The sequence below is a fragment of the Cervus elaphus genome, chromosome 24 (assembly GCF_910594005.1).
Source record: "Cervus elaphus chromosome 24, mCerEla1.1, whole genome shotgun sequence".
In the NCBI taxonomy this organism is placed as follows: Eukaryota; Metazoa; Chordata; class Mammalia; order Artiodactyla; family Cervidae; genus Cervus; species Cervus elaphus.
In genome coordinates, this window is record NC_057838.1 from 26,687,843 (window position 1) to 26,711,628 (window position 23,786).

The window sequence follows — 23,786 nt, forward strand, 5'->3', positions numbered from 1 at the left end:
AAACATCCATTAGCCATGTACTGAAAAACGGTTTCAGACTACTGCAGACTAGAGAGACATGATATCTGACTGCAATTCAGTATCTGGAAGTTCTGTTTCACATCAAAGAACATTACAGGGACAACTGCAAAATCTGAAAAGGTCTAAATTAGCTATGTTAAATAAATGTCAGCTTTGTGGGACTTCCCTGGTGGTTCAGTGGCTAGGACCGCACACTCCCAATGCAGGGGGTCTGGGTTCAATCCTTGATCAGGGAACTAGCTTCCACATGCCCCAACTAAGAAGTCCACAGGCCACAAGTGAAGATCCCACATGCCACAACTAAGACCCGGCACAGGCAGGCAGGTGAATAGTTAGACAGACAGACTGATGAATTAATAAATACTTAAGAAAAAAAATGAAAGTTTAAGTGTTTAGTCTTTCCTCTAGCTGGTAGGAAAGTGAGTTGTCATTTCTCCAAAGCCTTAAAAAAAATGTTATTTTCTTCTGACCCAGTTGTTGTATCTCAAGAATTTTAGTGTAACAAAGTGATGATCAAAAGAGCTTTAAGTACAAGAATGCTCATGACAGTACTGTTCATAAGATAGACAAAAATAGGAAACCAACTTAAGATTCCAAAATAGGGGTTTTGTTAAATCATAAGATTCTGAGAAAGATGGAAGGCAAAAAGAGAAGAGGGCAGCAGAAGATGAGATGGTTAGATAGCATCACCAACTCAATGGTCATGAATTTGAACAAATTCCGGGAGACAGTGAAGGACAGGGAAACCTGGCATGCTGCAATCCATGGGGTTGCAAAGAGTCAGACACTACTGAGCGACTGAACAGCAACATTATACCCAGTAATGATGCATGTGAGGAGGGCAGGTGAAGTAGGAAAAAGACGCCACAGAAGTGACATTGCACGATTTCCAAAGCCAGGTTTGCAAAGGCCATGCGGCTCCTGTCTGGTTCTGTTGAGACACTCTCTCTCGGAACCCAGCTGCTATGCTGTGAGGAAGCCGTACTAGCCCTCAGGGGCCCTACGTGGAAAGCAACTGAGGATCCCAAGCCACAGCCCAGTTGGGTTCCCAGGGAATGGCGAGCACCAGCTTGCCAGTCATCTGAGTGAGCCTTCTGGGAAGTTTATTCTCAATCTTTCCCAGCTTTGCTTAAACTACCGACTGGTGAGATAAATAAATTACTGGTCTTGTTTAAGCCACTACATTTTGAGCAGTTACACAGCAAGAGATAAGTGAAATATAGCTTAAGTGTACAGTGAGAGAGGAAATTTTTCCAGGTGCAATGAAGGTTTTGTACAGCAACGGTTGTAATTTTAAAACACAGAAATGTCACTAAGAAGTCATGATGAGGTCTAGTCTATGTCTTATTGATGGAATGTTATGCAGCCATTACTAACAATCTTGAAAAACTAAAATAATGCTTATGATTTTGAGGGAAACAAACTAGAAAAACTATGGCAAATAACAAAGATAAAAAATTGCATACAAGATTTGTTTGTAACACCAAAATTCCCAGTCCCTTACAAGATGCAATATATTACAGACTCTAATTTTGGATCTATACCTGAAAGCACCTTGTGCCCCAAATAAATTCTCATCTTGTCATTTCAGAAAAACTAAATGAACAGTGCTGACTGACTCCCTAAAACTAACTGCCCAGGGCACCATAGTTAATCTTAAGCAACATGCACCAGACCTCTAGAACAGTATTAATCTTACAACAAGATTACAGGCTACAGGCAAAGACTAGTGCCAAGGATGAATAATCAAAACCACCTTCAGAGAGTCAAAATAACCCCGGGTTACTGTAGGTTGCAATCCACCATGTATTCAGCTTTGATTTAAATTCATCTCACCATTTGGCTCAACACAACTAAATTTTACACGTGGAGGAAAAAAAGCAGAAGCTGTTGAGGTCTATAGCCCAAACCACAGATTGAAGAGCTTCTGTCCAACAGTCAAATGGTTCTTGGCAGTGATTTCAGAACAGACATATCTACATAACATAAAGATGATGTTATGAAATGTTCACCATGTGAGGAATTGGTTGAAAGATATGAAGCTTACATCACAAAGTGGTATCTTGATCAAAATTAAGCAAAAGGATAAAAATTCCTCCAGTACATATCATAAAGACAAAATTATGAGATAAAAAAAAAAAACCACAGTGATGTAGAGAACATCAAAGTGATTTATTTCCTGCAAATCTCCAGAGGTAAAATTGATTTGTTTCAATCAACTGTCATAGGTAAAAATCACTTAGTACAGCCTGGCCATCAGAAGACAGTAGCCTGAGAAAAAAAAAAAAAAGAGAGAGAGAGAGAAATCATGTGTGTGAATGACTATGCTGACATGGTTTTCCCATTTAATGTCGATGGAAGTGAAAAACGTACTAAAATTGGTTTTGGATTACACTTTCCTTAAAGAAGTTTAGCCAAGTAAGTAAAACGTCTCTTATACAACACATTTATTAATGTAGACAGATGAAAAATGTGAATACAAACTCATGTTATTAATATGCATTAACTAATTACCATATTTTAAATGAGCAACCTTTGAGTCAGGATGCCTAGTGACTTTGTGAGAAACAAGCAAAATAAAACAAAACCTGAGCTGACTGGCTTTCAGATTTTTCAAAGTTTTATATGCATGAAATTTCATAGTAATCTTCCATAGTACCTCCAAATATCATAAGCAATCTGTACCTTCTGGTTTATTATTAATCACTGTTGTGCTACTTGGTCAACTTATGAAATCTGAAACAGCTTCAGTCAAACTAGATTGCTGAAATAAAAATGGACACCAGCTCCTGTTAAAATTAACAAGTCAGGCACAAATTACAAAGGTATCCATAGGCAGTAACACCCAGAAGGAAATCATCTTACCAATGAGCATGAACAAATGCACCTTGAAACATAGTATGACTCTTAAAAAGTAATGTTTAAATTGTTAAGTGACCCCAAAGCATATGAAGTGCCAAAGTATGCATCACTGATTGTGCAGCTAAGAAGCACATTCAAGGTCACATACCTCACGGGAAAAAAATACGTCACTGAGGCAGATGTTTGAATCCACATAACGTGTAAACAAGTTGATGTGAGTGTACTAAGCTCAATTAATTGAAATAGAGCAGAGTAGGGTTCCCAGGGTTTTATATACTTTCAGTTTTCTAACATCAAGAACGAGGCACTGGATTTTTAATGTCTGCTTTTATTTTTTTAAGTCACATGGGTGACTTTGTTTTTTTACAAAGCAGTACACCAGTTTACAACAATTTCCATATGCTTTCCCCCTTCTCCCTGGATGCATTTATAGACATGCATATGTATGTATGTATGCATATGTGTGTATATAGATAGATAAGTACATGAAAGGAGGGGGGAAGGAGAGGAGAAGGAAGGAAGGAAGGAAGGAAGGAAAGAAAGGAGTCTGCCATTCTAAAACTGCAATGACATCTAGTATCAAACAATCATCCTGATTCACATTACTTGGTCTTCTTAGCTGATTCAACCATTGCTCGGTTGCCTGAAGGTCATTCTCTGACAGACTCTTCAGGAAGAGCTCATGGAAACTGACCTCTTCCATGCTCATACATCTACCTGTGGTCCCTGTAACAGAACACCCAAGATACTGAATATAAAATCCTTGGTGACAGACTCTCAGAGGAGCAGCTAAGAGAGTGCTTAATTTTACTGGAGTTTCTCCTAAAGGAATAATTACAGAAGTCCACGCAAAAGAATTTATAAGAATGCTCTCTCTTGCAAAAAAAAAAAGAGGGGGGGATTCTAAAATGTGCAGTAGTGAACTGCTGGAAAGCACTGGGGTACCTTCACATCATGGACCACTATAACCCTTTAGAAACAATACTGAAGAGTTATACTGAGTTACACACACATTCCTAACATCACTGAATAGAAAAGTATGAAAAATCGATCTAATTTCAATAGACCGATCTAATTTCTGTAAAAAGATTCTAAAATAGCATGTGCATGTGGCAGCAGGGAGAAGGAAATCTGTCAATGTCTGTGTATGTGTACATATTAATATACATACACACAATAAATATCAATTTGAAAAGTATATACAAAAATCTTGATGAGATTATTTTGCGAACATTAAGCACTTTATTTTACTCCTCTGTACTCTATATTCCATATATCCTGGATTTTCAATACTACATCCTAAAATTCATGAGTTATAAACATACCCTAATACAAATAAATATAAGTGACATTAGCTTCTTTTAGTTTCTAGATACTATAATTAAGGAGAATTGCAATGACTTCATCCAGTACCTCTCTCCCTGGTAAATCATCAGGAAAAATGTTTTCAGCACCCTCAAACTCCTCCAGCCCCAAATCTTTAAGATTCAGTATTTGTAGGCCATAAGAGCTTGGAAGAGACCAAAAAATAAAAGTAGGAAGTATACCAGGTATTCAAAAAATCAGTTTATATGGCACAAGACTGGTAAATAAGCTCACATCTAACTTACAAGGTTTTCTCTTATGCCTGGTCATGCCTTCCAGAAGCTACTCATCCAGAGTCATTCAAGCATCTGAACTGTGAACAGGTTATCAATTCCTTACATCTAGTGATAATGCAAGAATTACATATAAAATACCATCTACCAAGGATTCTGAAAGTATCCTATGAAGAGCTTCATTTGCCCTTTTTCTCTTTTTTGAAAACAGGGCAGAAAAACATTTTGTCATTTTTTGTTTTGCCAAATTTTTCTAATTACTAGAATATGCAGAATACATGATTTGTAACAAAGAGAGTCCCCTTGTACCATGGCTGTGAACACTCACTTTCACACCACAGTGTATAGAATACACACTCATTTTGATAAAGGAATCTTCTGCATTTAGCACATTATGGGCAAGCAGATCCTTTTGAAGATGATGACAAAATAAATCAAGCACTGTGATGCACATGGCTGCTAAATGATGATCGTGTAAGGACAATGATACCCATGTAGCTAATGCAGGTGATACTGTGAAGTTTAACTCTTTGAACACATCAATGTCCATTCAAGAACATAAACATTATTCAGAAGGTAATAATAATATGACCTAATGAATCTAGTGTAACATGAAAACATGGCTACAACTACATATTTCAAATGGAGAATCAGAGAGATTAATTACAAACCACACATGTTCATGTTCAATCATGTCCGACTCTTTGCGACCCCATGGACTGCAGCCTGCCAGGCTCCTCTCTCCAAAGAATTTTCCAGGCAAGAATACTGGAGTGGGTAGCCATTTCCTCCTTCAGGGGATCTTCCCGACTCAGGGATCGAACCTGCATCTCCTGCATTGGCAGGCGGATTATTTATCACTGAGCCACCTGGGAATCCCTACAAACTCCAAGTAACTATAAATCATAAAGTATGCTGCTAATCAAGTAATCCTAAATTCTAGGTTTTATTGTAAGATAAATATAGCATGTGTCTTAATGACCGCTGGTTAAGTTACAAGTAAACATTACTCTCATGATCTACCTTTCTAGAGAATAATTTAGCATTATTTATGCACAGGCTTCGAAGTATGCATAACACCTGTGGTGACTGATTAGCAGTGGACACAAAGATGCATGGAAATAGGATGCTCACTGCATCAGGCTGAGTACAAACCACAAAGTTAGAGGCAAATAGCTCAACAGTGGGAGAAGGGTTCAATTACCATATGCCACAAAATGAAAACTTATTTTTAAAATGTTCTTAGGGTATATTTAAAGACATATGCCTAACTATGATAAATCAACACATTTCAATCATAATTTTATAAATGTGTGCATAAAATACATAGACATGTGAACCAAAGACTAAAAGAGATAAACCTACATGGCAACAGTAATTAGCTCTGGGCAGCGAGATTATAGTCTATTTTGTTTTCTTCTTTAGGTTCTTCTAAATTTTCTGCAGTAAACAGTAATTTCTCTCACTTAAAAGGAATGGCAGGGGCCTCCTTTGGGGCTGAATTTCAACACAAAAATCTACCACAATACATAGGCATCAGTCCCCCGAATAGACAGGTGTGGTTCTTTCTTCCCATATCCAGCTGGAAGTAGTAAGCCTGGTATCTATTCCTGGGTCTCTTCCTCTTCCACTCATTCTAGCCTATTAACAACCAATGCCTGGAAAAAACACAATTACCAATAATAACCCCTAAAACACACACCTATATGCAAATATTTGTATTTTTCTTTAACTAAAAATAAAACTACGGCCACTGTGTCGAAACCCCTAAGGAAGGCAAATATCACCGCCCTACATGAGCTGCATCTTCTTCCTACTTCCCTGCCTTTTCTACATCCCTTCCCCACTGCTCACTGTGGACAGCACTGCTGCTCTTTCTTCTCTTCCAGGGTCTCTCCAGGAATTCTCACATTTCAGGGAAGCTGAACTAACCACAGAGTCCTTCCTGCACATGTCACACAGTGCACTCTTTCTTGTCATTGAGGGCTCAGCTGGAACATCACCTCCTTGGAGAGGTACTCCATGACTTCCCCTTGCCCTCCCCCAGCAAATGGTGTCTGGCTCCACCCCCTGCACACACCCCCCTGCAAGACATTTTATCAACATCATCCTGCTCAATGTTCTTCAGAGCACTAACACTATCCGAAATTATTCTGTTTCTTTGCTTACTGTCTGGCCTGAGCATCAGCTTTAGCATTTATAACCTCCATGAACTTGACAAAATCACTCAAGGCACTAAGTCTCATTTGAGAATAACCCAGAGTTACAAGTCATTAAGTGTCTAGTCTATGATAAATGTTCAATATGATGGTAAATTGTTTTAATTAATGAAAAATAGAACCTTACCTTTTAAATGACAATTCATCGTATTTAAATGGACACAGATACATTTTAAAGACCAGAGGACAAGACAGAAAAGATGCACAACGGCTAGAGGCCTCTGCACCTGAAGATCAGTATGTCAATGAGTTTGCTGGGGTTTCACTCTGACTCATACATCCCACGCTGGGTGCTGGATAATGCAGCAGTCCAGAAACACCAATAGCGTATGTGCATGTGTGCACACACACACACACAAATACATGGGAAACATCAGCTCTCTCAATCAGACACACACACACACACACACACACACACACACACACAAATACAAAGGAAACATCGGCCCTCTCAAACCAGAAGATCAGGAAAGGGACAGCCTGGAAAGACCAAAAACATTCAGATGACAGCTACTTTACTTCAGCCAAGCACCATGAAAAACCATGGCCCCTTCAGCAAAGGGCAAGAGGGGAGCCTCGACTCCCACCCTCACGTGATTGTAACAAGGCATCCAACACTCCTCCCTGCCAGGGAGACAGAAAGGACCACAAGGAGAGCTGGGACTTTCATCCCAACCCAGCAACAACAAGCCCCCTTGGTCCCAACCATGGTTATCAGCAGAGATACTGATGGGATGCTCAGACCTCCACCCATATTAGCAGCAGAGATGCTCCTCACCCCATTCCTGCTGAGATGGCATCATGAGAGGCTAGTGGGAGGCCTCCACCTTTGCCAACTTCTGCTAGCAACGGGACGCCCTCCTGTACCCAACCAGTGTCAGTGGAAGAGCAATGAGGAGCTCTTCCCCCCACCAGCCAGGAAGGCATCAGAGAAGGTGGTGGGAAGCTTGGGCTCCCACCCCTGCCCAGCAGGAAGGAGGAGCTCTGCCACGTCCCTGGGGTGTCAACATAAGTCCACAGGGCAATCTGGGTTTCCAGACCAACAGGAGAGGAACAAAGCAACGCCATCCTTCCTCTGCCAGTTCAGTGTCAGAGGAGACCCACCGAAATGGGAGATTTCAATAAAACCCAAAGTCCTAAAACATAACACCCAAATGTACAGTTTATACAGAGCTTCCGTTTAACAAGATGACAGAGTTCTGGAGGTCTGTCTCACAACAATGCAAATACACAACAAGAATGGCTGAGAGAGCAAATTTTATGTTTTTCACCACAATTTAAAATATTTAAGTAACAATACTAATTCAAAAGATTATTTTTCAATTAACACAGGTAATTATTCAATCATTAAGATACATGGAATATTAAACATTATAAAATAAATATAAAATCATTTAATTAATGCATATTATTTTACTACCTTTGTGAAATACCGTGTTTTAAACTCAATCAATCCATGCCTGTGTGAAGAAAAATAAACCGCCAAAACCCTCAGCCTCTCTTGCCACAATTTACACAGCAAAACTACTCAAATGGTGATCTTTCTAACACAATGGTAACAACCTTCAATGACTTGGTAAATTAAATAGCAAAAAATTAGATATACAAACTATACTTTCTGTGAGGCTCAAATTTCTTAGCAGAATCAAAATCAGACTAATAAAAGCCAAGAACTGGTTTGCTCTCTATTTTGACTTTTAAAATCAAGTTTACTATGTAAACATGACAATTATTAATTATAGAAATTCTTAGCTTTATAAAAAATCAAATTTAACACATTGCATTTTATGCAGAAGAACCACAGCAAACATTATATTTAAGTGGCCCCATTCCACACTTCTTAGCAGTGTTACCTGCTGAGAATGTTTCAGAACACTCTAATTTGACAGCTATTATCCCTCAGAAAAAGTTAGGTAATTGGTCCAATAAGTGTAAAGAACATTGCATACTACATCACCCTTAGGAAGATTCATAATACACATGAGCAACTGAAAAACTGGGAAAGGTTGTACAACTGAAAATCTCTCTGACTCACTGCTTTCCAAATGTGTGTATGTAGCTGTGGTCCACGACTTTCATCTGCTAACACCTCACTGGACACTAATGTTCAAGGGCAGGACTTCTCCAACCATAACCTTCCACCCAATCCTCTAGAGACCTCATTAAAATGTCAGCTCTGATTCGGCAGGTCAGGGAGGGGCCTGAGGGTCTGAAACGCTCACAGGTGATGCCAACGTTTCTGGCTCAGGGATCGCTCCTCAGCAGGCCGCTAGAGAAGATACTGAGGACAGTTGCAACAGAGACTTCTTTAAAGCCGTGTGGTTTTGTGATATGAACTGAACACTTACAGACTCTACAGTACATAAAATACAGGTATATCAAAGGATTGGAAGGAGACGAAGTTAAAAACAAGGGAAAGGGTGCTCTGAAGGTTCAGTGTGCTGGCGGAGTATTAGGACAAGGAAAGGGTGAGCAGAGAATATAAAGGGACCCCTCCAAAAGGCAGGCAAAGAACATGGGAAGAGAGATGGGGGCTGAGGACAAAGAGGCATGAGAAATATTAGCATGGAGGAAGGATTCATAAATTTTCTAACGTTTCATTACTAAAATGGGGCAAGTCGGCAGAGCCATTTACCGGATTTCTATTTTAATCACTAAAAGACTCTTTTAACATCTTCAGATGAATGGCCTGTGGTACAGAGGTTTGGCAAAATTCAAAAGGGCCCCCTTGAGATGAAAAATAAATTCTACAGAGATATATTGCTTATGGAGCCACTAAAATTGCAGGAGAAAACAACCATTTTTAAAGTGGAATCATAGGTCAAACCTTTTCCTGGATTAGCCTCTGAAGATGAATCCCACAGGACAGCATTGCACTGAATAAGGTCAACATGTACTGCTGGACTTTGCAGATGGCAGAGGCCAGGGAGTGTATTACTGAGGTCAGTCCCACCTTCTCAATGACATTCTGGAAGGCAGTAGGAGAATGGCGAGTGATTCTGCACAAGGCCTGCAGCGAGAGGAGAAGAGACACATTAGAAGACTCCAAGAGCATGAACCAAGCCCCAGAAAGAGAGCAAATACTTCTGTGGAAAGGAGAAAAAGGGGCTTAACTTGCTCCTTCATCACTTGTCTTGGCATAAGTAATTTGAACAACTTAGACACATTTAAAATTAAAACAATAATCCAACTTCCAATAAAATTTAAGTTGGGAAGCATGGGGCAGAGAGGGAAGTGGGAAGGGGGTTCAGAATGGAGAGGACACATGTATACCTATGACTGATTCATACCGATGCATGGCAAAAACCATCACAATATTGCAAGGTACTTATCCTTCAATTAAAATAAAAAATTAATAAATTTAAAATTTTTAAGTTATAAAACATTAGAAAACCTTACAAGTATCATGTATGTTATGCTGCTGCTGCTGCTGCTAGGTCGCTTCACTCGTGTCCGACTCTGTGCGACCCCATAGACGGCAGCCCATCAGGCTCCTCTGTGCCTGGGATTTTCCAGGCAAGAGTATTGGAGTGGGTTGCTATTTCCTTCTCCTATGTACGTTATGAGTTAACTAAAATGATAAAAGTTTTTCTGTATAGACTCATAAATTATTTTAAGCAATGAAAACATTAAGATAAGCCTTCTTTATGTAGACACTAAGTTAAAGGCTGAAGAAACTGTCATAAAAGTAAATATTTAACATTTATTGTTTAGTATGTGAAGAACACGATCTGAGACTATCTAAAGACTATCTAACTTAATTCTCCCAAATAACATTTGAAAGGTATTATTATTAGCCCCATTTTCTAGATCATAAAACTAAGGGACAGATTATTTAAGTAATTTGCTCAAAGGCATAAAGCTAGCAAGTGGCAATGATAGAAGTCAAACCAAGTCAAAGTAATCAAGACCCCTGAGCTAGTTCTCAAGTTCTCATAGACTATTAAAGATTAAATTTACAATTAACAAACTAATAGAATTTAGTAAGTATTGTAATAGAAGTAGGCTCAATTATGCTTGGAAAAGCACAAAAAGTTAAGTCAACAAAAGCTACAGAAGGAGAATGGTAACTCAGTCAGTTTTTGAAGGTGAGTGGGAGATGGACAGGTGAAAAAGTAGATTAAGAAAATTCTAGCCAGAGAGAAGAGAACAAAGTATTCACATGGAGACATGAAGATGCAGAGCAGGTTCTAGGAAGGGCAAGCTCTCTGGTGCAACTCTCAGGGGAAGAAGAGACAGAGAGTAGGAAAGAGGGGAAAATTATGACTCACCTACTGAGGAGATTATCTTTTCCTATTCTTGCCCCCTTTGCTGAAGATTGACCACTGATGCATAGGTTAATTTCAGGCTCTGTGTTCCACTGATCTGTAGGTCTTGTTTTTGTGCCAATATCACACTGTTTTGATTAATGTAACTTTATAATACAGTCTGAAGCCTAGGAGGGTGACACCTCCAGCTTCATAATTTTTTTCTCGATTGCTTTGGCAATGAGGGGTCTTTTGCAGTTCCACACAAATTTTAGGATTATTTTGTTCAACTTCTATGAAAAATGTCATGGGTATTTTGATAGGAATTACATTAGATCTATGGATTGCTTTGAGTAGTATGGCCATTTTAATAATATTAATTCTTCTAATACAAGAGCATGGGCTATCTTTTCCATGTCTTCCAATCATCTTCAACTTCCTTCATCAGTGTTTTATAGTTTTCAGAGTAGAGGTCTTTCACCTCTGTGGTTAAGTTTATTCCAAGGTATTTTAGTCTTTTTGATGTGATTTAAAACAGGATTTTTTAAAATTTCTGTTTCTGATAGTTCACTATTAGTGTATAGAAAAGCAACAAATTTCTACTTATTAATCTTGTATCCTGCATCTTTGCTGAATTCATTTACCAATTCTAATGGTTTTTTTGTGGAGACTAGGTTTTTCTATATGAAGCATCATGTCATCTGCAAATAATGACAGTTTACTTCTTCCTTTCCAATTTGGATGCCTTTTATTTTCCTTATCTGACTGCTGTGGCTGAGACTTCCAATACAATGTTAAATAGAAGTGATGAGAGTGAGCATCCTTGTCTTGTTTCTGAATTTAAAGGAAAAGCTTTCAGCTTTTCACCACTGAGTATGATGTTAGTGTGGATATGTCAAAAATAGCCTTTATAATGTTGAGATATGTACCCCCTATACCCACTTTAATGAAAGCTTTTTAGCATGAATGGATGCTAAATTTTGTCAAGTGCTGTTTCGGCATCTATTGAGATAATCATGTGATTTTTATTATTCCTTTTGTTAATATGATGTACCTGACTGACTGATTTGCAAATGTTGAACCATCCTTGGATCCCTAGAATAAATTTAACTTGATTATGGTGTATGATCCTTTTTATATATTGTTGGATTCATTTTGCAAATACTTTGTTGAAAATTTCTGCATCAGTGGTTCATCAAAGGTATTGGCCTGGTATTCTTATTTCTGTAGTGTCTTTGGTTTTGGAATCAGACTGAAGTGGACTTGTAGAATGAGGTATCACCTCATACCTGTCAGAATGTCTATCATCAAAAAGTCTACAAATAACAAATATTGAAGAAAATGTGGAGAAAAAGGAACCCTTGTACACTGGTGGTAGAAATGTAAATTGGGGCATTCACTCTGGAAAACAGTATGGAAGTTCCTCAAAATTCTAAAAATAGAACTACTATTTGGCCCTGCAATTTCACTCCTAGGAATATATCTACAAAAAAATGAGTACATTAATTTGAAAAGACAGATGAGCCCCAATGTTTGTAACAGCACTACTTAAAACACCCAAGATATGCAAGCAACCCCCAACAAAGATAAGTGGATAAAGCAGATGTAGTGTATACACACACACATACACACACACACACAATGGAGTATCACCCAGCCATAAAAAAGGAGGAAATTCTGCCATCTGCAGCAATGTAGATGGATCTAGAGAAAATATTGCCTAGTGAAATATATTTGACAAATACTGTATGGTATCACTTATATGTAGAATTTTTTAAAGTAATACAAACAGCTGTGTAGAGGGAAATAGAAACAGACTCACAGACACTGAAAACAAAGTACTGGTTACCAGAGAGGAGGGAGCAGTGAGGGGCGAGTGAGGGCATGAGGTTAAGAGACACAAAGTTATGTGTAAAACAGACAAGCAATAAAGACGCACGTACAGCACAGGAAATTACAGCCATTATCTTGTAACAGCACTTAATGAAGTATAATGTATAAAAATACTGAATCACTATGCTGCACATACATGTGTACATGGTAAGTCACTTCAATTCTGTCCAACTCTTTGCAACCCTATGGATTATAGCCTGCCAGTTTCTTTTGTCCGTGGGATTCTCCAGGCAAGAACACTGGAGTGGGCTGCCATGCCCTCCTCCAGGGAACCTTCCCAACCCAGGGATGGAACTCATATCTCTTACGCTTCCTGCACTGACAGGCAGGTTCTTAACCAGTACCACCACTTGGGAAGCCCCACTATGCTGTACGCCTAAAACTGATATAACATATTGTAAGTCAACTATACTTCAATTAAGAAAAAAGAAAATTGTTTCATTATTTCAGTATTATCTCAAATATTGTTCAATTCTTGAATTTTTAAAAAAAAAAAAAAAGCATTCTAAATGGAGTCCCTAAAGATCATGCTACAATTTGAACTTTTTAAGGAAATTTAGAGATCTCCCTTAAAGTGACTTAAAGACAGTGAACAGTAATTCTCATTAGCACTGTAACAATTCTTGGGAGAGGCTTTCAAAATAATACTGACTTGAAACTGATATAAAATATCTACCCAGCCATATGGGTTATTTCTTGATGCAAGATTTGTCCAGATTACTTCTAAATGTATTCAAAGCAATATGAGGGCAACTGTAAGGTCCTGTCTTCAGAAAGGCGCTCAAATGCCTAACTTATCTTCCATTTGGAAAAACTCATAAAGGTTATTTCTTGTAATTTGTCACTTCTAGATATAAAACACAGTTAAGAGTTCACAGAGGCTTAAGAGCATATGAGTACTTGTATTTCCCATGTTTAAAAAAAATCAAATCTCAAGATTGATTTTCAGTGATTTGGTGTTTAAAATATTTGCTTATTGAAACAGAGTTTGAAAGTACATTTTATAGCTGGAAAGAACATTTTCAGCTCGAAATTCACTATAAAATTTACCTCAAAAAGAACATTGTGTTATCTCCAGTTTTTTCATAAACATTTTTTTAAGTGAAGGATAATTGCTTTACAGTATTGCATTGGTTTCTACCAAACATCAACATGAATCAGCCATAGATTTACCCATATTTTCCAGAATTTTAATCATCTATTTATTAAAGCACTGTCTAGGAAAGAGACTAATTCGGAAGTGAAGGCTGCATACCTATTAGAAACATGAACAGAATCACTGTGGAATAAGTTTAAGAACCATTTCTTTCCTGTCTCTTGAATGATTTTTTTAATGTCATATCAAAATTACCTTGGGGACTTTTTCAAACTCTACACCCCCTCATCTGACCTCTGAGACCTTAAGATACATGGGAAAGGGGCAGCGGGTGGAGAGAGAGGAGGAAGTAGTCAGTGTTGCTGAAAAGTTCTCCTACAACACCAGGGTGAACCACCACCCTGAAACTCTTCACTTTGTCACCCTTCCTCTCGGCACACCAGGGAGTGTAAACAGCCCAATCACCTCCCTCACTGGAGCCATTCTATTCAATCTAACTCTAAAGGTTTCTCTGGTTCCCACTGTGGTTCATATAGAGATTCCCTACAAACCTAATAAATCCAGAAATCCTCTCATCCATTCAACACATTTTCCAAGTCAGGTCCACTCCCTTCAACCACAAATCCCTAAGGAATGGATGCCATTCCTGAGGGGGAAGGATTAATTAGCCATCTTTCACACTACACCCAGGGCAGTGTTTTCCAAGAGCTTCAAGGCCTAGGGCAGTGGTTCTCAAACCTCAGTAGGCATTAGAAGTGCTTGTTAGAATACAGATTACTGAGCCTCTCCCTTCAGAGACTCTGAGATAGTAGCTCTGGGTCAGGGTCCAAAAACCCATGTTTCTTACAAATTCCTAGGTTATTTAATGCTGCTCATCTGAGGCCCACACTGGTATAGGGGACTCTATGGGGTACCCTGCTTGTTTAACTTATATGCAGAGTACATCATGAGAAATGCGGGGCTGGAAGAAGCACATGCTGGAATCAAGATTGCCGGGACAAATAGCAATAACCTCAGATATACAGATGACACCACACTTATGGCAGAAAGTGAAGAGGAACTAAAAAGCCTCTTGATGAAAGTGAAAGAGGAGACTGAAAAAGTTGGCTTAAAGCTCAACATTCAGAAAACTAAGATCATGGCATCCGGTCCCATCACTTCATGGCAAATAGATGGGGAAACAGTGGCTGACTTTATTTTTCTGGGCTCCAAAATCACTGCAGATGGTGACTGCAGCCATGAAATTAAAAGACACTTACTCCTTGGAAGGAAAGTTATGACCAACCTAGATAGCATATTAAAAAGCAGAGACATTACTTTGCCAGCAAAGGTCCGTCTAGTCAAGGCTATGGTTTTTCCAGTGGTCGTGTATGGATGTGAGAGTTGGATTGTGAAGAAAGCTGAGTGCCAAAGAATTGATGCTTTTGAACTGTGGTGTTGGAGAAGACTCTTGAGAGTCCCTTGGACTGCAAGGAGATCCAACCTGTCCATCCTAAAGGCAGTCCTAGGTGTTTATTGGAAGGACTGATGCTGAAGCTGAAATGCCAATACTTTGGCCACCTCATGTGAAGAGTTGACTCATTGGAAAAGACCCTGATGCTGGGGAGGGCTTGGGGGCAGGAGGAGAAGGGAACAACAGAGGATGAGATGGTTGGATGGCAACACCAACTCAATGCACGTGACTCCGAGTAAACTCTGGGAGTTGGTGATGGACAGGGAGGCCTGGCATGCTGCGATTGATGGGGTCGCAAACAGTCGGACACAACTGAGCGACTGAACTGATGGGCCCAAGAGATGACTAGGCCAGTCTGAGTGAGAGGTGGTGGCGGCCTGGATTTCAGGGGTAACAACAGAGCTGCAGAGAGAGGCACACAGTCCTGGGCTGTATTTATGAATTACAGTCAAAGGACAGGTTGACGAGCTGGATATAAACAGCAAAGGAGAAGGAAATAAGGAAGAAGAAGCAACAAAAATGACATCTAGGCCTTTGTTTTCCTTCATCTATCTTCACTTTCCTTCCCCTCCCAAAGATAACACAGCAGATTCTGAAGAAAGGGGGCAGACACAGGAATGGGGGCCTTTGCTCACGGGGCCCAGGAAGTAGAGTGGCAGTGGCAAGGCAGGAAGATGAAGACACAGAGGAGGAGGAGGCCAGAGGGGACAGAGTCTGCTACACTGAATAAATGAATTGAACAGATCAATAAATATACTGAGAATAATGGGAACCAGGTTTCTGTCCAAGAAGGGATTTACAAATACAGAAAATGGGAGGTCTAGAAAGAATTCTAATATATTGGATTAAAATTGGAAGTATCAGTATGAATACATGAGTTTTGTTCCAAATACCTACAATGATAGATGTAAGAATAATTCTATATATGTGTGTATATGTTGCATGCGTGTGGTTAGTCGCTCAGTTGTGTCCGACTCTTGGAGACCCCATGGATTGTAGTCCTCCAGGCTCCTCCGTCCATGGAATTTTCCAGGCTAGAATACTGGAATGAATACCCATTCCCTTCTCCAGGGGATCTTCCTGACCCAGGGATCGAGCCCATGTCTCCCGCACTGGCAGGCAGATTCTTTACTACTGTGCCACATGGGAAGCTCTGTATGTATATATGGGTACATACACTTTTTTTCTATCTCTGAAAACTTAGAAGGCCTGAAAACAATAAAACCCCAAAACAGTAAGCACATCACCCAGACTGTGGGTTCTAAACATCAAAGCTTCCTTGGAGAAATTATTGGTTCCAGGGTTGGCAGAGTGAAAGTCCAAAAGCAGTCCAGAAACTGCATGGTTTCAGAAAGGAATCAAGTGAACAAGCAATGACAGAAATAGATCAACAGGACACCAAAGCCAGCTTGGAGGGCTTCTAGCAAGATCTGAGCATCCAAACAATACATAATAACAGTGGTAACAGTAATATGACATTACACTTCATCAAATAAAACAGGCATCCCTGATCATGATGATACAAATACACACATATATGCGAGAGAAGGGAAAGCGCATCCTTAGGATAGAATTCCAACCAATACCAAAGGCCTATTTTTGCACTGCTGTTAAGTACAATGTGCAACAGTTTTTACATTTTTAACGAGTTATAGAAAACAAAGAGAAAAATAAAACAAAAAGAATATGGGACCTAGGGAGGTGGGATCAGGTCGGGTAGAAAGGAGACCCAGGAGGGAGAGGATATATGAATACATACAGCTCAATTTGTCACACATCAGAAACTAACACAACAATATAAAGCAATTATACTCCAATAATAACATAAAGCCTTAAAAAAAAAAAAAAAGAATATGGAACAGAGACTGTATGTGGCCAGCAAAACCCAAAGTACATGCTATCTGGCCCTTTATAGAAAACATTCGCCAACTTCTAATACAAAAGGAATGAAACAACTAGGTAGCCATCATATGGCAACCATCACAGAGGCATCTGGTACAGGCAGGGATCCTCAATGGGGCTAAGGAGGTTCAATGGGAAAACACTAGACAGACCCAGGTTGAGCCTTACCCTACAAAATACAAGCCCCACACCCTTTAAACTCATAAATGACATGAAGTTCCCAGAAAGGCTGAGAAACTGTTTCAAACTGAAGGAGACTAAAGAAATATGAAAACAATATATTAACACGTTACCAAATATGATCCTGGGGCACAAAAGAAGAGAGAGACATTTGGGGGGAAACTGGTAAAATTTCAGTGAAAACTTAATAATTTAGATGAATGCTGACAACAAAATATAAGGAGCCCAAGATTAAAGAGTGAAGCTTACTGTGTCAGAGGAAGAAAGTGCTAGAAGGTTTTAGAGTCTGGTGGAAACTGGAAAGGACTTTGCCAAGAAAAGAAACCATGCTGAGCATAAAGATAAAAATGATAACATAAATCCAATTAAAGCAAGACAGGTTTTTTTTTTCTTTTTAAAGTCCAGGATTAAAATGAACGCCTTAAGTAAGATATGACTCAAAGATGCCTTGCAAAAGTTCACCGGTGTACTCTCTAACTCTTTCCGACAGTTTCTTCGTAATTACTAATATCACAACTTGGGGAGGGGATTCTAACAATGTGAAGCTCGTGAAACAGATGTCCTTTGTTTACGGACATGCAGTGAGCAGGACTGTTAGCCCTTGATCTTCAAAATAACATGGTAAATAGAAGAACTCAAAAATATCCACCAGGGGCTTTGCTGATGGCTCAGTGGTAAAGAATCCGCTTGCCCATGCAGGAGACACAGGTACCATCCCGGATCCAGGACGATCCCACGTGCCATGGAGCAACTACGCCTGTGTGTTGCAACTACTGAGCCCGTGCTCTAGAGCCCAGGAACTGCCACTACTGAAGCCCACGCCCTAGAGCCCACGCTACACAACAAGAGAAACTGCTGCGATAAGAAGCCTGTGCACCACAACTAGAGAGTAGCCCCTGCTCACTGCAATGGGAGAAAGCAACCCTGTACAACAGCCAAAAATAAATAAATAAAATTATAAAAAATATATATATCCATCAATATCCACCGGATTTAGCAATAAAGACGATGCTGTGAAAGTGCTGCACTCAATATGTCAGCAAATTTGGAAAATTCAGCAGTGGCCACAGGACTGGAAAAGGTCAGTTTTCATTCCAGTCCCAAAGAAAGGCAACGCCAAAGAATGCTCAAACTACCGCACAAATGTGCTCATCTCACACGCTAGTAATGCTCAAAATTCTCCAAGCCAGGCTTCAGCAATACATGAACCATGAACTTCCAGATGTTCAAGCTGGTTTTAGAAAAGGCAGAGGAACTAGAGATCAAATTGCCAACATCAGCTGGATCATCAAAAAAGCAAGAGAGTTCCAGAAGAACATCTATTTCTGCTTTATTGACTATGCCAAAGCCTTTGACTGTGTGGCTCACAATAAACTGTGGAAAGTTCTTCAAAAGATGGGCATACCAGACCGCCTACCTGCCTCTTGAGAAACCTCTATGAAGGTCAGGAAGCAACAGTTAGAACTGGATATGGAACAACAGACTGGTTCCAAATAGGAAAAGGAGTACATCAAGGCTGTATATTGTCACCCTGCTTCTTTAACTTACATGCAGAGTACAGCATGAGAAACGCCGTACTGGAGGAAGCACAAGCTGGAATCAAGATTGTCAGGAGAAATATCAATAACTTCAGATATGCAGAAGACACCACCCATATGGCAGAAAGTAAAGAAGAACTAAAGAGTCTCTTGATGAAAGTGAAGGAGGAGAGTGAAAAAGTTGGCTTAGAGCTCAACATTCAGAAAACATAGATCATGGATGCGGTCTCATCACTTCATGGGAAATAGACAGGGAAACAGTGGCTGACTTTATTTTTCTGGGCTCCAAAATCACTGCAGATGGTGACTGCAGCCATGAAATTAAAAGACACTTACTCCTTGGAAAGAAAGTTATGACCAAAAAAAAAAAAAAGAAAGTTATGACCAACCTAGACAGCATGTTAAAAAGAGACATTACTTTGCCAACAAAGGTCCGTCTAGTCAAGGCTATGGTTTTTCCAGTGGTCGTGTATGGATGTGAGAGTTGGACTGTAATGAAAGCCGAGCACAGAATTATTGATGCTTTTGAACTGCTGCGGTGTTGGAGAAGACTCCTGAAAGTCCCTTGGAATGCAAGGAGATCCAACCGGTCCATCCTGAAGGAGATCAGTCCTGGGTGTTCATTGGAAGGACTGATGCTGAAGCTGAAACTCCAATACTTTGGCCACCTGATACAAAGAGCTGACTCATTGGAAAAGACCCTGATGCTGGGAAAGATTGAGGGCAGGAGGAGAAGGGGATGACAGAGGATGAGATGGTTGGATGGCATCACCGACTCAATGGACATGGGTTTGGGTGTACTCCGGGAGTTGGTGATGGACAAGGAGGCCTGGCGTGCTGCAGTTCATGGGGTCGCAAAGAGTCGGACACGACTGAGCAACTGAACTGAACTGAAGTCATTAGCGATTTCAGCAAAACTAGGTTCATTCACATTTTTAGGACAGATAACTGAAACAGGCCAGAAAGGAGCATTTGTGGCAAAAAACCTTTCAAGAAGTATGGCTGGGGTGATGGGGGAACAAATGGAGGTACACCCTAGAAAACTTTGGATATGTTTTTATGTGGGATTTTTTTTTAATGGGGTAAAGAATACATGAACGCTAATTAGAAAGATTTAGTAGACAAGGAGAGATTAAAGATTTAGGAAAGAGCAAAAATAACCATTTGACTGAAGATTCTCAAGAACAGATAGAAGAATAATGGAGAAGCTTCTCTGAGAGGACAAGGGGCAGTTCATCAGTTGTAAGAGGAAGGGAAGAACTGAGGCAGGATAGGTATAGATGCAAACAGGTCCACAGACGCGGAAGACATACACTGCGATAATTCCCATTGGACGACTCCATTTTTATCTGGGAAGTATGGGGGAAGTCACTTACTGAGAATGAAGGAGGGAAAAATGTGGGATTGGAGGCTTAAGGAATAAAGATAAGGTCTGAAATTTGGCACATCGAGAAGCACAAGGATGAGACTCGAGAAATACAGGGAGGGTACCAGATAACACTGAGGGCCCAGATAAGACTGGTGATAAAAAGTAGAATTTAAATAAAGCATGAGAAAGGCTTGTATCGTTTTCACTGGCCCTTACATTGATACAACCAGAGTAACACCTCTTCATACAGAATGACCTTTTACACCAAGTCATTATAACCACGGAAGTGAAGTACTAAACAATAGGAATACAAAAACTACGAAATCATAGATGCCTGAACATTAATATCAATTCATTTGAACCATATGACAAACCCACTGAACATAAAATCTGAAAGAGGGAGCTGACAAGAACAGTCAAGGAACACTAAAAACATACCAGACCAAACGCTATACCCTATCCACTTCAGCAGTTTTCCACTATGACCTCCAAATAATTTTTAGAATCCTCGTGTCAGGATCACACAAGATCCTTTTGGAATGTCCCGACAGACCTCTCGCCTCAGGAGAAGAATCAAATTACTGTTCTCACTAACGGCCACTCTGAGATTTCTACCTATCCAATGAAATTCACTCTATATCTAGCATGGTTCTTCAAACTTGCTATTTAAATACATGCAAATATATCCCTCAAAGACACTCCATCTTACCGATATTGCTGTTATCCTAAGAGAATCAACCGTGGAATGTTTGAATAGGTACCATAAAACAGGTCCAATCTCCCCAGTGATGAAGCCCTGGGCCTGAGCGGAAAACGTAGTGCAGACATTTTCAATGATCTTTGCCGCCATGTGATTCACAACACGTTCTTCCTACAGGGAGAGAAGAAAACCAGGAGAAAATTGAACAGGTATTATTAATATTTCAGATGACAAATATATACACGTCATTTCTTCATAACCATGGCTTTATAAATAAAGACCTGACACCAAGACCATCACCTGCCCCTGGATGCACTAGGTATTTCTGGAGGCGTGGTCATTTCTTCAGGCTACTACAGAACTATTACATTTGGTTGATCGTTAAACGTAGTTTAACATAATTCTCCATATATTGTTGTTGTTGTTTAGTTGCTAAGTTGTGTCCGACTCTTTTGAGACCCCATGGACTATAGCTTGCCAGGCTCCCCTGTCTGTCCATGGGATTTCCCAGGCAAGAATACTGGAGTGGGTTGCCATTTTCTTCTCCAGGGGATATTCCTGACCCAGGGATCAAACCCACACCTCCTACGTTGCAGGTGGATTCTTTACCACTGAGCCACTAGGGAAGCCCCCAATTTTCCACATATTTCCATAAAAACGCTGAAATAATCTAGAAAATACACATAACAACTTACAGTATAACAAAAACTTGACAATGATTTTAAAATCATAAGGAATATGCAGAACAATCATCAGAAGTTACTCTGGGCTGGAAATAGTTAACTAAAGACGACCTAAATACAGGGCATCAAGGAAAGTCCTAAGAAAGAGATTGCTCCAGTGGTGTGACCAAATTAACCTCAACTGAAGGCTGTACTATATTGTCCTAACAATGCTTAAAAGTCTCAAAAAGGATCAAACTATTTCCAGGTAACTTAAATGAGTCCAAGAAAAAGCACAAAAGTACTTAAAAGACTTTTAAAAAATGCCCAACAACATAAAAATCACAAAATCTGACATCTGATTAAATTCACACACACAGAGCAGGAAAATATGACTCATAAGAGAAAATTCAGTGAAAGAATAAGAAAAAAGCATTTAAATGGATATTAAAAATACAGTCCATATACTGAAAAAGAAAGAAGCATAAGCATGTTAAGAAGGAAAGAAATAGATTAAAAAATGACCCAAGTCAGAAGACTAGAGATTATAATGTTTAATATGAAAAATACACTGAATTGGAATAACATATCAGACTCTGCAGACTCAATGATTAGAGAAGATTAGTGAAGACACAGCAATTAGCCTAAAAAAAAGAAAAAACTAGACTACTGGAGTGGGTTACCACACCCTCCTCCAACCTATCTTCCCAACCCAAAGATCAAACCCACGTCTCTTATGGCTCCCTGCATTGGCAGACGGGTGCTTTACCCCTTGGTGCCACCAAGGAAGCCCAATCTAAGAAACTCAATGAATGTCAAGTGGAAGAAAGAAAAATAACATCAAGGTACATCATAATAAGAAAGCTGACCGCCGAAGAAAGGATGCTTTTAAACTGTGGTGTTGCATGTAAATCCATGGCTGATTCATGTCAATGTATGGCAAAAACCACTACAATATTGTAAAGTAATTAGCCTCCAACTAATAAAAATAAATGGAAAAAAATAATAAACTGTGGTGTTAGAGAAGATTTGAGAGTCCCTTGGACTGCAAGGAGATCAAAACAGTCAATCCTAAAGGAAATCAGTCCTGAATATTCATTGGAAGGACAGATGCTGAAGCTCCAATACTTTGGCCATCTGATCTGAAGAACTGACTCACTGGAAAAGACCCAGATGCTGGGAAAGACTGAAGGCGGGAGGAGAAGGGGACGACAGACGGTGAGATGGCTGGATGGCATCACTGACTCAGTGGACGTGAGTTTGAGTAAGCGCTGGGAGTTGGTGATGGACAGGGAAGCCTGGCATGCTATAGTCCACAGGGTCAGAGAGTCGGACACAACTGAGTGACTGAACTGAACATCATAATCAGACTGCTAAAAAGCAATGATAAAGAGAAACTTGTAGAAACAGTGACAGTAAAAGGACATATAGAGACTATCTAACACATTACCTAACAAAGGTAAGGATGATGGGAGACTTCTCATCAGAAACAATGCAAACCAGAACACAGAGGAACAATACCTCTAAAGCACCAAAAGAAAAAGAAGTAACTGTCAACCTATAAATGTATACCCAACAATAACATCTTTCAAAACAGGTTGGTAAAGGGTACAAATTTTCACATATAAGATGAATAAGATCTGAAGGTTGAATGTAAAACAATGTGACTCTAGTCGATAACACTATATTGTATAATTGAAATTTGCTAAAAGAGGAGAATTTAAATGTTCTTTACGCCTACCATCCAAAAAAGGTAACAGGATAAAATATGAGATGATTGATGTGTTAACTCGATAGGGGAATGTATGCATATATCACCATGTATGCATGTATCAAATCATCACTTTGTACACTTTAAATATCTTACAATTTCATGTCAATTATACTGCAATAAAACTGAAAACAATTTAAATATCTATCTCTGATAAAAGAGACAAAAAACAATCAGCATGAACATAGACTTATATCTGTATGTATCAATCAGATTAACAAGCTTGACCTACTTCGAGAAAAAAAGCACATCACCCAACAATGGCAGAACTGAAC

General features: G+C 39.5%; 1 protein-coding gene across 3 annotated transcripts in view; it reads right to left on the reverse strand.

Moving 5' to 3' along the window:
• ULK4 (unc-51 like kinase 4) overlaps positions 1–23,786 on the reverse strand; it is a 496,555-nt gene that overhangs the window by 378,761 nt on the left and 94,008 nt on the right. For 2 of the 3 annotated variants that reach the window (XM_043886762.1, XM_043886761.1), the window contains exons 20-21: positions 21,088–21,249; positions 9,528–9,710 (exon numbers count right to left, since the gene is read on the reverse strand). In XM_043886762.1, the coding sequence (XP_043742697.1) occupies positions 9,528–9,710; positions 21,088–21,249 (345 nt within the window). The remainder of the gene's footprint in view (positions 1–9,527; positions 9,711–21,087; positions 21,250–23,786) is intronic. The other variant, XM_043886763.1, reaches the window with a different exon arrangement.